The sequence below is a fragment of the Sciurus carolinensis genome, chromosome 17 (assembly GCF_902686445.1).
Source record: "Sciurus carolinensis chromosome 17, mSciCar1.2, whole genome shotgun sequence".
NCBI lineage: Eukaryota > Metazoa > Chordata > Mammalia > Rodentia > Sciuridae > Sciurus > Sciurus carolinensis.
Genome location: NC_062229.1, coordinates 1,388,842 through 1,405,286, shown reverse-complemented (window position 1 = coordinate 1,405,286; position 16,445 = coordinate 1,388,842). Strand labels below are relative to the sequence as shown.

Sequence of the window (16,445 nt, the reverse complement as noted above, 5' to 3'; positions counted from 1 at the left end):
TAACGGGCAGCTCCTAGGTCCTGCACCCTGTTGGCCAGCATGTCCTGTGCAGGACCCAGCTCTGTGACTTCTCTGCTGGGCGCATGGACAGGCATGTCTCTTCCCCCTCGCGCACCCTCTTCCAGTCCCATGGCAGATAGTCACAAGCTCCTGTCCAGCTGGGCTGTGCTGTCAGTCCTGCATAGAGGTTGACCAGGACATCCTGACCTGTCTGTGTCCCCTCCCACTGCCCCTGCGCCCTCTGGGGTCCTCAGCACCACCTCCTTGGCCCAGAAGCAGTGGCTAGAGTGACTCCTGGGAAGCACAGCCACCGCGGGTGTCCCCGAGACCCTGCCCAGCTACAGGGGAGGCAGGCTCGGCTCCATGGGACTGCGCGGTCTTGCCGTGGAGCTTTGGAGCACCCTGGGGGTGCTGGGGCCACGTGCCAGGTAGAGGCAGTGCGTGTGTTGTAGGTAGCCAGTAGGAAGAAGGGCCGCGGCCTCCCGCAGCCCCGAGCAGGACGTGCTGATGAGCACGCCGTGTGGAGAATAAATAGACATCGTGACTTGGGCTTTGTTGATCTGAGTACCCCCAGCCCTCCAGACCATCACCTGGCCCACCCGGTGCCCCAGAATTGCATGGAGCCCCACACGACTGCTTCCTGTGTCAAGGTCACAGGTATCTGGGCAGCAGATATGGCTTGAGCCACCGCCTTCCTGTGATGTGGTTCCCTCCCCTCCCTGGTGCACAGGATGGCCACCTGCCCAGCTGGGGGCAGAGCAGGCCTCCCTGAGTGACAGGTGTGGCTAGGAGCTGCACGGGGGTCGCTGGGATATCAGTGGCACCTAGACTCTGAATTCTGAGTTCCTGTCTCCAATTGCCTGGCAAGGACAGGTCACCGAGCCAGGGAACCACAGCTCCAGGTGGAGCCCTGCCCCGTGGGAGAGCGGCCATCTCCCCATGGACCCCCGCCCGTGTGCAGGGGTGGGGCTCAGGGTTCAGCTGCTGACTCCCTCAGTTTCCACGGATGACTGGAGAAATTACAAGATGTGTGCGTGCCGGCCGTCCACAACTGAGTGGGGCCCTGTCCTGACAAGTGGAAAGGGCCGGGGTGGCTCGGATCAGTCCCCAGTGCCCCCTCCGAGAAGTTAGAAGGTGCGCCTGATGGAGGCCACGTGCTGTGTGGGCAGGCAGCGCCAGCAGGGTACCCTGGACGTTGCGCTGTCCGCGGCCATGGCGAGCCCTAGGGCAGAGCACGCGCTCTGGTGTCCCCAACAGCAGTGGCAGTGCTGCCCTGCACCTGGGTGGCTGCACACTTTTGGGGATGCCAGCCCGTCCTGGGCACAGGGCCATGACGTAGGTAGTGAGGCAGACAACCAGAGCTTGAAGACCACCGTCCAGTCGCCCCCAGAACTGCATCCTGAACCCTCAGCCCCACTGTGAGAAGCACCCGCGGACACGATGTGAACGTGAGTCCCCAGAGCCATCTGCGTGTGCTGCCCAGGCCTTCCCAGGTGGGCTCCGACCCTCCCAGGCCCAGCCTCCGGGCTCTGGACGGTGGGGGGCTGCGGCCCCTCCGTGAGAAGCTGTGTGGATGAGACTGCTCACCCCACGTGAGTCAGAAATAGCTCCTCTCCGAATGTTCTGTCAGCGGGCGGTGGAGTCGTGACTTGGGGTTCCAGAAGAGGGCTGAACCTCGGGGTCCCAGCAGCCGCCACAGCCTCAGGGTGTGGAGTCCCAAAGCCACACTGCTGCTCCCCGCCCCTGAGGCCGCAGGAGCCGGGTGCAAGTCTCGCGGAAGCGGCTGTTTGCAGCCTCAGGGTGGCTTTCCTCCCCAGGCATTCTGGGCAGTGCCGGGGGAGCTGCTCGGCACCCGCCGCGCCCAAGATGCCACCCCAGAGAAGCAGCCGGGGCTGAGGGACTGCGGGCACACAGCGGGCCCTAGGTAAACGCGTCACACGGATGTACCGAGCCATTTTGCCACCAAGAAATAGTGTGTTCACTGACTTTAGAGTATCTTGCTACACAGAAAAATATTTCACCCCAAAATGGGTAACTGGAGAACGCAAACGCGCGCGCCTCCGCCCCCTCCTCGCAGGGCCGCCGCTGTCCGCCTTGATGGGGCAGCCGCGCTCCCGCGGGCGCTGCGGCGCAGGACCCGGCGGAAGGATGCGGCCGAGCTGAGTCCGCCGTGCGCGCCCAGAGCCCGCCGCGCCTGCAGCACCCGCGCCGGCTGACCTTGCCAAGCTGGGAGGGAAATGCCCTCCGCAGCAGCGCCCTGCCGAGTGCTGACGGGAAGCTCAAAGAAGGTGCTCCCTGGAGCCACGGGTTCTGTTGGGCCGTGGCTTTCCGGACCCGCCGTGGGCTAGACTCGCGTGGAGCGGGATTCCTCCTGTGTTGGATATACCACGAAAGTGCATGAGCAGACGGGCCTCTGGGGCACCTGGAGACCCAGCAGACAGCACCCAAAGGGTGACCGAACCGGCTGTCGGTGCTGCCAGGCCTTGGGGTTTCTACACACGGGATCTGTGAAAGGGAACAGCATATGGGTTTTGGAAGGAAATACAGAATATATTCTGGGTTGGGCAAAATTTTCTTAAAGAGAACAGGAAAACATGAGCCATAAAGTGTTTTCTTTTTCTTTTTTTTAAATCAACCAATTGGACTGCATTCATTAAAATAATGATTCCATTAATATAGAGAAATAAGTTGACTCATCAAATAGATGAAGGTAACCGGATGTGGGGGCACACTCCTATAATCCCAGTGGCTGGGAGGCTGAGGCAGGAGGATGACAAGCTCAAAAACAACCTCAGCAACTTAGGGAGGCCCTAAGCAACTCAGCAAGACCCTGTCTCTAAAGACAATACAAAATAGGGATGAGGATGTGGCTGTGGTTAAAGTCCCTAGGCTCAATCCCCAGTACCAAAAAAAAGTAGGTGAAAGTATCTGCAATTTATACTTTACAAAAATATAAATCAGGCATGGTAGGCTCGCCTATCATCCCAGGAGAGGCAGGAGGCAGAGGCAGGAGAATTGCAAGTTTGAGGCAGCCTAGGCAACCTAGGAGATTGCCTCAAAATAAAAGGACTGAGGTGTAGCTCAGTAGTGGAGTGATTGCCTAGCATGTGCAAGGCCCTGGGCTCCATCCCCAGTTCTGAAAAAAGAAATGGCAAATATATCCTCTTTAGAAAAAGTTCAGACAACAGCAAAATACTTAAACTACAGTAGAAAACCACACCTTATGCTGCCTCCAGTCCCACAAAACCACAGTTTGTATTATGTCCCTCAGACTTGCCCTTTCCAGTTAACAACTCTGGTAGATTCCAAGTGTTTCTTTTCCTTTTCATGAGCTGGGAACGGAACTCAGGGCTCATACAAGCTCTACCACTGAGCTGCACCCACAGTGCAGATGTCTGTTGTCATGGTTTACAAAGTGGCATAATATGGTCTATAATTATTCCAAACTTTTTTCTCCATTTAGCATATATCATGGTAATTGTGTTAATCAGCTTTCTGTCACTAGAACAAAGTACCTGAGATGATCAACTTATAAAGAGGAAAGGTTGATTTTCCGTCTGACGGACCGGGGAGGGACTCGAACCGTGGTCCTCGCATGTGCGAGGTGAGTGCTCTCCAAGAGGAGGAAAGGTTGATTTTGACTCAGTTTTCAGAGGTCATAGCCCATGATTATTGCCTCATTGCTTTGGGCCTGTGGCAGGGCAGCATGTCATGGCAGGAGCACATGGAAGAGCAAACAGCTCACCTCACAGCCAGAAAGCAAAGAGAGAGGAGGGCCAGGGTCCCACAGTCCCCTGTGAGGGCCCTTGCCCATGACCTACCACCTTCCAGGCCCCTCCTCCTGTAGGGCCTTTGGAGAACACTCATGATCCACATTATTGCCGTTTGCTCTCAGAACACAGAATTGCACCTGCTCTTTTGCATAGTAAGCCATAACGAGGATGGACATGGGTCCTTTAACTCTTTCTGTACAACAGCCCTTCAGTCATTTGCACTTGGGGGCTGTTTTGGCACATAAGCAAGTAGACATTGTATGTGTGGGATTACAGATTGAAAGACTGCGTTTCCAATTTCCCACACAGCTGGGCAGTTCGGTCCTCCGTGTCCCGCCATGATGAGCTGTCCTGCCATAGGCCCAAAGCAACAGGCCAGCTGACCACGGTCCAAACCTGCAAAGCCGCCAACCAAAACAAACCTTTTCTCTTTATAAGCTGATGATTTCAGGCATTTGTTGCAGTTACGGGTACCTTTGACAGTTACTCAGAGTCTCTGTGAGCGACTTAGTTTTTTTTTGGGTAGGTTCTTAGGGGTGAGGTGGCGGAGTCCTAGGTGGGTGCTTGTTGAACTTCATAAGATGTCACCAGACTGTTCCCTAAAGGAACTGTTCCAGTTTGCATTCCTACTAGCTACATATGAGAGTTCCCAATGCTGCACATTTTTTTTACGTCTTGGATATTTTTTAGTTTTAAAATGTTGTATTGACTGGCAATAACCCAAATATCCCCCAGTCCCACTCGGTCAAGCAAGGAACGAACCCTGGCTGTGCTGGCTGGGTGAGTCTTGCACTCTGAACAAGTGCCACGCATGCCTGTCAGTCACACCCCACGAAGCTGGTACAGGGCTCAGTTGACACCTGTCTTGCTCTATATTCCTGTGGTGTCTTTCCTCACATTGATTTGCCTCTTCTGTTTGTCCCCCTGTGACTTGCCCGCCAACCCCTTCCCACCTTTATTTCAGGACTTTCGTTCTCTGTCAAGTGCATTGTCCAGCAGATTGCTCATGTTTCATGGGGCTGGGGTGTGGCTCAGTGATGGAGTTCACTGGTGGGAGGCCCTGGGCTCCATTCTCAGCACCACACAAAAACAAATAATTAAAACAAAGGGATTGCATCGTCTGCAACCAAGAAAAGCAAAACCAACACATTTCTTCTCCCTTTTTTCACTTACTTTCCTTTTTTTTTTTTTTTTTTTTTTGGTACCAGAGATTGAACCCAGGGCCACTTAAACCACTGAGTCACAGCCTCAGTCCTCCTAAAAATATTTTATTTAGAGACAGGGTCTTGCTGAGTAGCTCAGTGTCTCAGATGCTCAGGCTGGCTTTGAACTCGCAATCCTCCTGCCTCAGCCTCCCCAGCTGCTGGGAGGACGGGGAGCCACGCCAGCCTCACTTGCCTCGTAAGGCCACTCGCAGTTTCTCTCTATGGGACAATTGTTTTTGTTTTTAGTTGTCAGTGGACCTTTGTTCTGTTTTATTTAATGTGGGCGCTGAGAATTGAACCCAGTACCCCACACATGCCAGGCCAGCGCTCTGCCTCTGAGCCCCTGCCGCCCTGGACGATTTTTTAAATGCTCAGTGCAGTCCAAGTTGTCCATAGCTTTTCCTGTTGTACTCTGAAGATGCACAGGTCCTGGTGCACAGGTTTTCAGAAACACGTGTTGGAATAATAAAAGCTCAAATCATGCAGCTCCTTCTCTGAACAGCCTTGTTTTCCACATGACCTTGAATGAATATTGCACTTCATGCGTCTCCAGAAGAGTCCTCCTGTGGCATTTCCCTTTTCTTGTTGTGAAATATGCAAGACAGGGTCAAACTGCTGAATGTCCAATAGTGAAAAGACCCAGACCAGTCAGTGCCGTGGTGTGCCCCTGCTGTCCCCGCCGGGCCTAGGAGTCAGAGGCAAGCGCGTCACTCAAGCCCAGGAGCTGGAGGCCAAACTGGGCAGCACAAAGAGACCCCACCTTTAAAATTTTTTGGAAAGCACCAGACACAACTTATTGAACAATAAATAACCACTGGGTTGGGAGATAGCTCAGTTGGTAGAGTGCTTGCCTTGTAAGCATAAGGCCCTGGGTTCAATCCCCAGCATTGCAAAAAAAACCAAAAATAAAAAAATAAAGAGCCACCACAGATCATGGGCTCCCATGGTGAACCGGTGTTCAGTGTGAGAGCGTGTGGCATTACATGCTGACTGCCACAAAGCTGGGCTCCCTCGCAGCCTCCAGGGCTGCTCCAGCTTTGGGGGACAACACCGGCCTTCACCTCGGGCTCAGGTCAGAGATGAGAGGATGTCCCTGCCACTCCTCTGAAGCCCGCACAGCAGGCTGGCAGCTGGCCCTGCCAGTGCAGCCTCCACTCCCCTCCATCCCTGGCCGCTACCTCCGTCTCCACCATCACCGGTCCCTACTCGAATGACTCTTAGCTACCCTCCCCGCTGCAGGACTTGCTCCCTAACATTCAGCCTTTTTTTTTTTTCCTGTTTGGCACTGAGGGTTAGAACCGGGGTGCCCACCCCTGAGCTACATATCCAGCACTTTTTATTTTATTTTGAGACAGGTCTCCGTTGCCAAGGCTGGCCTCCAACTTGTGACCCTCCTTCCTCACCTCCTGTACCACTGGAATTCCAGGCATCCAGCAATGTGGCCTTTCTTTGTACAGAGTTAGGATGACCTTAGAACATCAATTGGATTATTACCCTCCCCTGCTTAAGCCCCTTCACTGAGTCACACCTGTGGCCTATGCAATGGTTCCCAGTGTCTCATCTCATTGTTCCTGACATTTGGCCAGGAAAGCAAGTGGCTTTCCATGTCCTTAACTGTGGCCAGCTCTTTTCTACTTCACCACTGACTCTCCTGTCTGCTCTCCCTACTGCTCAGCTGCTTTTTTTTCTTTCTTTCTTTCTTTCTTTTTTTTTTTTTTTTTTTTTTTGTGGTGCTGGGGATCAAACCCAGGGCCTTGTGCTTACAAGGCAAGCACTCTACCAACTGAGCTATCTCCCCAACCCTGCTCAGCTTCTTTATTTGACTCATTCCCACACAGTGCTCTCTTTTCTCTTTTTTCTTCACAGCATTTAGTACAAGTTATATTTTTTCTCTTATGTATGTGTATTAGTTATCAATTGCTGCATAACAAATTTCCCCAAGAGTAAGTGGCAGAAAACAACTTTTACCACCCCGTTTCTGTGGGTCAGGATTCAGCGGAAGCTCAGCCAGGTCCTCTGCTTTGCATTATCAAAGGATGCAAGCAAGGTGTCCCCTGGGAAGCAGTCACGTGGAGGCTCACATGGGACAAGAGCCTAAGATCAGGTGCACATGGTAACTGGCAGGGTTCAGCCCCAGCTCTGGGATGGGGGCTCTCGTTTCCTTGCTGACTGTTGGCTGGGGACACTCTCAGATCCTTGCCACAGGGGCCTCATCACAGCTGCTTCATCAAAGTGCACAGGCTGAGAAGGCAATGGGGAACCTGCTAGCAAAACAAAATCACAGTTTTTATAACCTAATTACAGAAGCGACCTTGCATCTCTCTGACTTACCTACTTGTTAGAGTCACGTCATTGGGGGGGGCTGGGGTTGCTGCTAAGTGGTGGAACACTTGCCTCGCACGTGTGAGGCACTGTGTTGGATCCTCAGCACCACATAAAATAAATAAGTAAATAAATAAAGGTATTGTGTTCATCTACAACTAAAAAGAAAAAAGACAAGGGTCTAAAGTTAAAAAAAAAAAAAAAGAATCAAGTCCCTGGGTTCAGTTCACAGTTGAGGAGAAGTTACCCAAGGACATGGATGCAAGGAGGTGAGACCATCCACTGTCCCTACCTCATCGATGCTCTCTCTCTCACTTGGCTGTGAACTGTGATGGAAGGGGCTTTGTTTCTTCTTCTATTTTATTCTTTTTCTTTTCAGCTGGGGATCAAACCTGAGGCCTCACACATGCTAAGCAAGCATTCTACCACTGAGCTACATCTCCAGTACATCCATTTATTTCTTAAAAATTTTTAAAAATGTTCTTAAAATTATGGTAACATATGCACAACATAAAATTTACTATTTTGGGGCAGAGTTGCTTGCCTTGAAAGGCGCTGGGTTCAATTCCCAGCACCACAAAAAAAATTTACTATTTTAACCATTTTGAAGAGCAGTTTTAGTGGCATTAATGCCATATCCTCACCACTCATTTCCAGAGCTTTCTTGTCTTCCCAAACTGAAACCCTCCCCCTAAGCACTAACTTCCCATTCTCTTTCCATCCTCTCCTCAGATTCTGTGAGTGGAATCATGAGGATTTGTCCTTTCGTGTCTGGCTCATTTCACATACCACACCCTCTGATACCTGGCTCATGGGCAGACCAGAAATATCACAGCTAATAAGTGAATATAGTTTTCTTCAAAAAGCTGGTTTCTCTGGAGGGAACAAAGCCTGTTTTTCCAGTGTTCCTTCCACCTTATAGAACAAAGATCAATGGTCAATAGTCAGCCTTGATTTTACTTTGCCTATCAGTAGAATTGACCAAATAACCAAGACGATTTTCTTAAAATATGTTGGATCTATCCAATCTCTGATCAAAATACTGCAGTGATGCTAGGCAGGGTGGTGTATGCCTGTCATCTAGCAACTGATGAGGGAGGCAGGGGATTGCAAATTTGACGCCAGCCCGGACAACTTAACAAGACCCAGTTTCAAAATAAAAAGCGCTGGGCATGTGGCTCCGTGGTACAGCAGTTGCCTGCATGTGTGAGGCCTTGGGTTCAATGTTATCCCATCCTTTTAGGCCCTCTAAGATCTGTCTCCCCCCCCGGTGATTGTACATGGTTATTAACTGTAGTCACCATCATGTATACAGTAGATCTCTTGACCTTGAATTTATTCCTCCTATCAACTGAGATTTGTTAAATCCATATATCTGTTTCTTTAGACGCCAGGAAGGGCATCAGCAGCGAGGATGCTTTGAGAGGGACCACTCTCCGAGCAAAATCGCTTCCCGCCAAATCATCAACCGAACAGAATTCAGCACCAGGTGCCCCTGGACAGCTCTGGAAGCAGAACTCTTCCGGAACCATTCTTTAAAGATCCGAGTTTTCCACCGGAGTCACTTGGTGGGTGCGCCCGCAGCTCAGTAGGAGGAAACTACTTTTCCGTGCCGGTCGAGAGGTGGAGTCGGGGGATGAGTGGCAGCCTCTTCAACCAATAGAGAGGGGCGTTTTGTCAGCCGTGCTCAGGAAGACCAATGGGTGTGAGCGTGGGTGGGGCGTGGGCAGCGGCGCGCTGAGCCTGGGACTAGCTTGGACGGCGGCGGCGGGGTCGGGACCGCGCAGCGGTTGGCGGTGGGCGGCGCATCCTGGCGGGCGAGGGGTCCGGCGCAGGTACGTGCGGGGTAGATGGTGGGCCCAGGAAGGCGGGGGCAGGGCCAGGACCTGGTGCATTCTGCCCTCCGAGGCCTGGCACCCGCGTCCGGCTGCCCCGGGCAGACAACAGGCGCTCAGTAAGTGCTGAATGAATGTGTCCTCTGCGGCCCCAGGCCCAGCAGTCCCCAGTTGGAGAGCGTCCACTTCTCAGTCACACCCGGTAGGTATTTATTGGGCGCCTGCTGTGTGTCTCTGTGGTTCCCTATGCTGGGTGCTGCTGGGCTTGAGGGAGACAGACTCCCCGGCCCCACGGAATTCACACCTTGGAGGGAGAGGCGACTTTAAAAGTCTTTTAAAAAGTTTCCCCAGTGCACAAAGTAGAAAAAAATAATGCCAGAAAAGGGTTGGGGGAGGCAGCTGCGACCAGGGACATCAGAGCAGAGACTAGAAGGCGAGGATGAGGTGAGGGGAGAGCGTGAGAGGAGCTGGAGTCTGGTGGACAGAGAGCCTACCTGCAGGAAAGGAAATGAGACTCCTCTTGATAATGGTGACATTTTTGGATCCAGGGCAAAATCCACTCCACTTTGGCCCATCCAGTCCTGGAAAGAGGCCCACAGTGATTGCTGAGAATCTGTTCTGTGCCAGGCTTTGCGATAGGTACAAAGGAGATGGATCAGAGCAGGGGTCAGCCGGGGTAGGCCCTTCTGAGCGGTCCTGCAGCCGTGAACCAAAAGATGAGGACACATCTTGGAAAGTGAGGGGAGAAGGATGCTCCAGGCAGAGAGGACAACCCGTACAAGCCCATGGAGCAACACCCAGGGAGCGTTCTGCCGCTGTGCAACCCAGTGTGGAAGCCACTAGGCTCCTGAGCACCTGACGTCCAGGAGCAGGATCTTACGTTGTGTCTAATTTTAATTAAGCAGACAAGTGACCAATGGCTGCTGCATTGCATGGTGCCCTGCAGGAGAATTTTCTGTGGGAGGAATGATATGCATAAGCTCTGGGGTGGGTAAATGGCTTTGTGTGACTGGCCTGGTCACTGGAGCTGGGTAGATAACCCCAGGCTGACCTGGCTGCCCCTGGTGTTCACAGTTGCCAAGTGGAGTCATGAGCCTCCAGCTGCGTGGTCAGGCCTGGTAGCACACCGTGGTGCTGGCATAATCTGGTCCCACAGTGACCACTGCAACCCCAGCCACCACCATGATGAAGCTGTTAGTGGCCAAAATCCTTTGCATGGTGGGCGTGTTCTTCTTCATGCTGCTGGGCTCCCTGCTCCCCGTGAAGGTCATCGAGACAGACTTTGAGAAGGCCCATCGCTCAAAAAAGATCCTTTCCCTCTGCAACACCTTCGGAGGCGGAGTCTTTCTGGCCACATGCTTCAATGCACTGCTGCCTGCTGTGCGGGAAAAGGTAATGCTCCCTGGGTGACAGTTGGAGCCCTTGGCATCTTAGGGCCAAAGGGCTCTGATGGTTTACCAACATCGATACCAAGTCCAGTGGGGGCCTTGATGCTGTAAGGATGATAGGAAGGAGAAAATTTGTTGCTATGTGACCTTGTATTGGTTGCTGCCCTTCTCTGTGCCTCACCTGGTAAACAAGGTGTTTGGATTAGACCTGTGCTGGGATTAGACTGATGAACCCAATCGGGGTGAGTATCCAGACCATTCTCCTCACTCCAGGCAGCATATGCTTTGTCCTGAACCAAGTGAGGCTGCTCTTCAACTCCTGCATTTGTCAGCTGTTGCTGCGTAACAAGTCACAACAAACTCAGTATCTTAAAACAACAGATGTTTATTGTTTCATCGTTCCTATGGGTCAGGAGCATGGGCACAGCTTCACTGGTTCCTCTACTTCAGGGTCATATACGGTGGCAGTGGGGATGTGTCCTGGGCTCTGGTCCCGGCTCAGCACTTGTCTGGGAATGAATTGCTTGCAAGCTCCTGTGGTTGTAAGCTGGATTCAGCTCCCTGCTGGTTGTCAGACGTGGGACCTGCATCTCTCGCTGCTGGTTGGCTGGAAGCGGCCCTCAGGCCCTTGCTCCGTTTGCTTTGTGGCAAGCTGAGCAGGTGCTAGATCCTGCCCACAGGGCTTATTGTGGCTCAGCAACAGCATGACACCATCTCCTCTGCTGGCGGGTGGTGAGGTCCAGCCCTCCACACCCAAGGGAGGGCCACGTGACTCGGTCACTGGGGACAGTCTTAGGGTCTGTCCCCCATGACACCTAGCCTCATGGTCCTGCAGTGGCCTGCCCTTGAGCACTCCTCCAGGATCCCAGGGTTCAAGCACCTCATGGGGCCACAGCTGAGTGGCCTGGCCACACCTGCCAGTGACCCCAGGTGAGCCACTTTCTCTCCCTGGGCCAGTGCAGGCACTGCCTGGTGGACGTCCAGGACATCAGTGCGAGGCAGTGTTCTCAGACAGCCCTGGACGCCAGCCCTGGCTGCACGTGCTTGCCTGGAAAGCGGGGGCTGTGAATGAGAGGGGCCACCTCTTCTGGCAGGAGGGATTTTGTGACTGTAGCGAAGCCCGTGACTCAGTCGATATGGACATCACCAAAAGGCGAGTGACCTGGGTGGACCTGGCCTACCTGGGGGAGCTCCCACCCCCTGCCAGCCTCAAGGACTGAGAGCCAGGTGTGAGCAGGGCACAGTGGCGAGGATCTGAAGGAGGCCCCCAAGCTGGGAGCTGACCACCAGCAGCCAACTTGGACACAGGACCTCAGTGTGGCTGCACGGAGGTGGGTTTGGCCACCACCTGCCAGCTGGGACAGCCCAGGCTGTGGCAGCCTCTGGACTGAGCACAGGCCCCACCTGCATGGTAGGACCCTGAGCAGGGGCAGCCGGCTGGACAGAAATGCACGATGGTGCTGTGTGCCCTTGGCCAGGAGGCTGTCCTCCAGGGCACCAGGAATGAGCGTGGCCGTGTCCCCGAGAGCGAGACTCATCCCTGAGGCCTGCACTCCACGTGCCACCTCTCACCCTGTGCTCCTCACACGCCCCGTGTCGCCTAGCCACCCACCTCAGGCCTGGACATCTGTGGTGGCCTGCTGTCCCCTCTGCCCCATCCTCCCGCAGCATGTGTGGCCTCAGGGTCCTCCCTGGCCTCTGCTCTGTGCCTGCTCAGGGTCCTACCCCCTCAGCAAGTGGAGCCTCCCTCCCGGCACAGCCTCCCCATGCAGGGCCAGACTGGTGCCCCCCAGAGAAGGCCCCCGTGCTCCCTCACATCCTCTGGGTCAGTGCTCAGCCTCTGGGAATGACCAGTGGTTCTTGTGAGGCACAGTGTCCCCAGGCAAGGCACGCGAAGCCTCTGGTAGATGTTCAGTGAACAAGTTAAGTGGCTTCTCTATGGAAACCGCCTCTGCTGTAACCAGGGTTCTCTTCTGGGGCCACCTGTCTCCCAGGGATCCTGGGCCATGTCTGGGGACACTGGTGGCTGTCACAGCTTGGGGTGCCCTGATCTGGAGTGGACAGTGCTGAGCACCCTGCAGGCCCGGGACGGCCTGCCACAGAGCGGTCCTGCCCTGAACGCTCCTGTTGTGACTGTGACATTCGGAACTGCCCCAGGCCTCGTGGCCGCATGTCTCCTGGGGCAGACGCCAGGCAGCTGAGAACCCGTGCGCGGCTGTGGTGAATTCGGGGGGGGGGGGGGGGGGAGCCTCAGGCAGGGCTCGGACTCCTTCCACTCAGCCTCGTGCCGTGGTGAGGGGCTGTGGCTGTGGCCGGCCCTGCCGGCTCCCAGCAGGTGTGCTGGTGTCCGCCACAGTGAGCTCTCCACGGACGCCTGGCCCGAGGCCTGGCATCCAGCCCCCGATGGGGTCCCTCTCACGGAGGCTTCTGTACCCGGGGCCTGTGGCTCTGTGTGACCCATGTCAGGGCCCGACCTGGGAGGAGCATGGGGCTCGGGTGTGGTCGGATTGACCCACGGGGGGCAGCAGGAAGGGCGCGGAGGAGAGGTGTCCCGGGTCAGAGCTGGGGCAGCTCACCTTGCAGGCCCCACGGGGGCAGGGTCCCCTGGCCAGGGCCTCTGTTGTGTCCAGGGCATCACCCAGGGGCCTCCGAGGGCATCTGGCTGGGGGACCAGGGCGTGTGGTGTGAGCCTGGAGGCCGGAGGCTGCAAGGGTGTCACGGGCACGTCCACGTGGTCCCTGCGGGGTGTGGTCAGCAGGCAGGGCGTCCCTCAGCGAACTGTCATTGGGGATGCTGTCCCAGGCAGAGGGCTGGAGGGACCTCACTGGGGAACCAGGAGTAGGCCCAGAACTGGGGACCGTCACGGGTGACCGAGGCAGCGTCCAGGGTGTGTGCCGGGGAGACAGAAGAGTAGTCCTGCTGCGGGGCAGCTGGTGTGGTGGAGCCCTGGGAACCCAAAGGCTGAGGGGTCACTGTCCGTGCGCCAGGCTGGAGGAGGAGCAGCGTGCACGGCCCGTGTCAGGCCCCGGGGCTGCGGGAGCTCGGCGTGCGCCGCAGTGAGGCCTGGGAGGAGGAGCCGGCGCCCACGGCTGCCAGCGCACCAAGTCCCAGCGAACAGAAGCGAACTCCAGGGCCGCTCCAGCCACAGTGGCCAGGCCACATTCCCACTGGCTGCCTGTGGCCCGTGGCTTCCACACCAGCCTCTGGGGAGTCCTGCCAGGCACTGTGAGCTGAGGGTCCTTGGGGACGACCTGGAGCCCTGCCAGCCACTCAATCACCATGTCCTCCCGGGGGACAGCCTCCAGAAGTAGAGCCTCCCAACTGCCCGGCTGGGAAGCTGACTCCACACAGCGCCAGGCAGGAAAAACTGGTTGTATAGCTGGGCACACAGCGGCCACACCTGTCATCCCAGCAACTCTGGAGGCCGAGGCAAAAGACTCACAAATAGGAGTCTGGCCTCAGCAACGTAGCAAGACCCTGCATCAAAATAAAAGGACTGGAGGACTGGGTGGTGGCTCTGTGGTGGACTGCCTGCCCTGCTGTGCTGCAGGGGGCCTTCTGAGTGTCCCTCCTTGGGTGCCCGTCCCTGCCTCTTGGTGTGGTCTCGAGTCCATGGGCACTGGCAGCGCCCTCCCATAAGGACACGGGCCTGTGGGTCAGGTCTGCCTGATGGTCTCACGCTGCCTTTCTGAAGGCTCCGTCTGCAGACCCCCTGCACTTTGAAGCACTGGGGTGCATCGTTCAGGCCGGGACCCTTCCTCCAGAGGCCACGTGGTGCCCTTCCTGCTGGACTTCTCTCTCTCAACCCCGGAGGTGCCCCTGAGTCAGCGTGTCCATGGCTCTGTTAGGGTTTGGGTGTGTGATCGGGCCGGCGGCTGGGTGGAGCCGGGGCCTCCGTGCCCCTGCGGGCTCTGCTGGGCACTGCCCGGTCCCTTGTGAATCTGGTGTGGATGGGGTGCCTCTGAGCTTTGCAAGCTGAACGCGGCGTGACCCACCCCGCCGCGCTGCTGCCAGCCTGATCGCCCTTCCCGCCCCGCCTGTCCCCACTGCAGCTGCAGAAGGTGCTGAGCCTCGGGCACATCAGCACCGACTACCCACTGGCCGAGACCCTGGTGCTGCTGGGCTTCTTCCTGACCCTCCTCGTGGAGCAGCTGCTGCTGACCTTCCGCAAGGAGCAGCCGTCCTTCATCGACCTGGAGACCTTCAACGCCGGCTCCGACGCGGGCAGCGACTCGGAGTACGAGAGCCCCTTCCTGGGCAGCGCGCGCGGCCACGCCCACAGCGCCGGCCTGAGCGTGCGCGAGCTGCCGCGCTCCGGGCCCTTGCGCCTGCTCAGCTTAGCCTTCGCGCTGGCCGCCCACTCCGTCTTTGAGGGCCTGGCCCTCGGCCTGCAGGAGGAGGGGGAGAAGGTGGTGAGCCTGTTCCTGGGAGTAGCAGTCCATGAGACGCTGGTGGCAGTGGCCCTGGGCATCAGCATGGCCAGGAGTGCCATGCCCCTGAGGGACGCGGCCAAGCTGGCAGTCGCCGTGAGCATCATGATCCCACTGGGCATCAGTATTGGCCTGGGCATCGAGAGCGCTCGGGGTGTGCCCAGCAGCGTGGCGTCGGTGCTGCTGCAGGGCCTGGCAGGTGGCACCTTCCTCTTCGTCACCTTCTTGGAGATCCTGGCCAGGGAGCTGGAGGACAGGAGTGACCGCCTGCTCAAGGTCCTCTTCCTGGTGCTGGGCTACGCCGTCCTGGCTGGGATGGTCTTCCTCAAGTGGTGAGTGTCCTCCTCTTTGCTGCCCGCGAGCCCTGGAGCCCGGGCTGGACATGGGCCGGACATGGGCCGCGTGCCCTGCCCGCTTGCTGAGGAGGGAACACGGTGAGTCTGGGCCGAGGCCTTCACACGGGAGGCCTCCGTGAGCCCGGCCCTGCGCCCCTGCCTCGGAGCACTGATACTCTTTAAAACACTCTGAAGTATCTACCAAAGCTGTGTGGCCGTGTCAGCTGGGAGCACAGGATCCTAACTCGCAGGAGGTGGGGCCAGGGCGTGCGGGGGAGCTCAGTCCCCTCCCACCACACCCCAGCCGCAGGGGTGAGTGCAGGGCAGCACCCCGTGTCCCCACGTGTGCGGGTGCTGGCATGTCCATTCCACAGCTGGGTGGTGGAGCTCCGTCCTTCCTGCCACGGGAGGCTGTGCCTCTTGGGAGACAGGCGAGTCCCAGGCACCCACCAAGCATCGGCTCACTCTGAACACCCAGAGGTGCCCCATCTTCCCTTGTTGCTGCCACAGTCCCCGGAATGGGGAGGCAGCTCTGCAGAGGGGCGAGGCCCTGGGCTGGGGCGCCATGATTGCTGGAGACGTGGAGGAGGGCCAGGAGTCGGCATGGCACATGCCGCGGTTTCCAGAGGAAGACAGGCAGGATGATCCTGGCCACGCACCAGCATGGCGAAAGCCCCTGGCCCGAGGGTGCAGGGCACAAGAGGGCACCAGCAGGGAGCCCCGGCCTCCCTAGCAACCTCTCTGCTGCCTGACCTGTCTCCCGGCCCGGCCAGTGCACCCTGGGCCCAGTCAGGGGAGCCTCTTTGCTCCCAGGAGTCTGTTCCTCCTGACTTGAGGCTGTCTGCCCCGCGAACCCCCGCAGCCAGCCCCATTCTCCACAGGCTGCGCCTGTTTCCCTCTGATTTCCAGTCCTGGCGACCCAGCTCTGGGTCTCAGCCACAGGCCACTGGGACCTCTGGACAGCCCCGAGGATCCCCTCTCGCTGCCACCCGGTGCCATTGGGCTGGTTAACTCCCCAGCAGGCGGGGCTCCCTCTGCCCAGCAACCTGGACTGGACAGGTCTTCTGTTCCTCCTTACTCTGGCCAGGACCGATTTGTCCAAGGGGGGTGCCCCCGGAGGCTGGCCTGCACCCACTAGTGCACAGGACTCTGAGAAG

At 56.8% G+C, this 16,445-nt stretch overlaps 1 protein-coding gene across 2 annotated transcripts; it reads left to right on the top strand.

Annotated features, from left to right (window-relative positions):
- Nucleotides 1-9,030: 9,030 nt before the first annotated feature.
- Slc39a3 (solute carrier family 39 member 3) lies at nucleotides 9,031-15,661 on the top strand. Of its 2 annotated transcripts, XM_047531319.1 has the most exons (4): nucleotides 9,076-9,135; nucleotides 9,291-9,337; nucleotides 10,210-10,527; nucleotides 14,576-15,661. In XM_047531319.1, the coding sequence occupies exons 3-4, from the start codon at nucleotides 10,318-10,320 to the stop codon at nucleotides 15,287-15,289; spliced, it is 924 nt and encodes a 307-aa protein (XP_047387275.1). In that variant the 5' UTR covers nucleotides 9,076-9,135; nucleotides 9,291-9,337; nucleotides 10,210-10,317; the 3' UTR covers nucleotides 15,290-15,661. The 2 variants fall into 2 exon arrangements, with proteins under 2 accessions (XP_047387274.1, XP_047387275.1); XM_047531318.1 differs by lacking the exon at nucleotides 9,291-9,337 and having other exon boundaries at nucleotides 9,031-9,135.
- Nucleotides 15,662-16,445: the final 784 nt, after the last annotated feature.

What these genes read in the sequence shown, in the direction of transcription:
- Slc39a3 (XM_047531318.1), top strand. Translation starts at nt 10,318, where the DNA reads ATGATGAAGCTGTTAGTGGCCAAAATCCTTTGCATGGTGGGCGTGTTC. An exon ending in TGCCTGCTGTGCGGGAAAAG is followed by an intron (nt 10,528 to 14,575) that starts GTAATGCTCCCT and finishes TCCCCACTGCAG; the next exon opens with CTGCAGAAGGTGCTGAGCCT.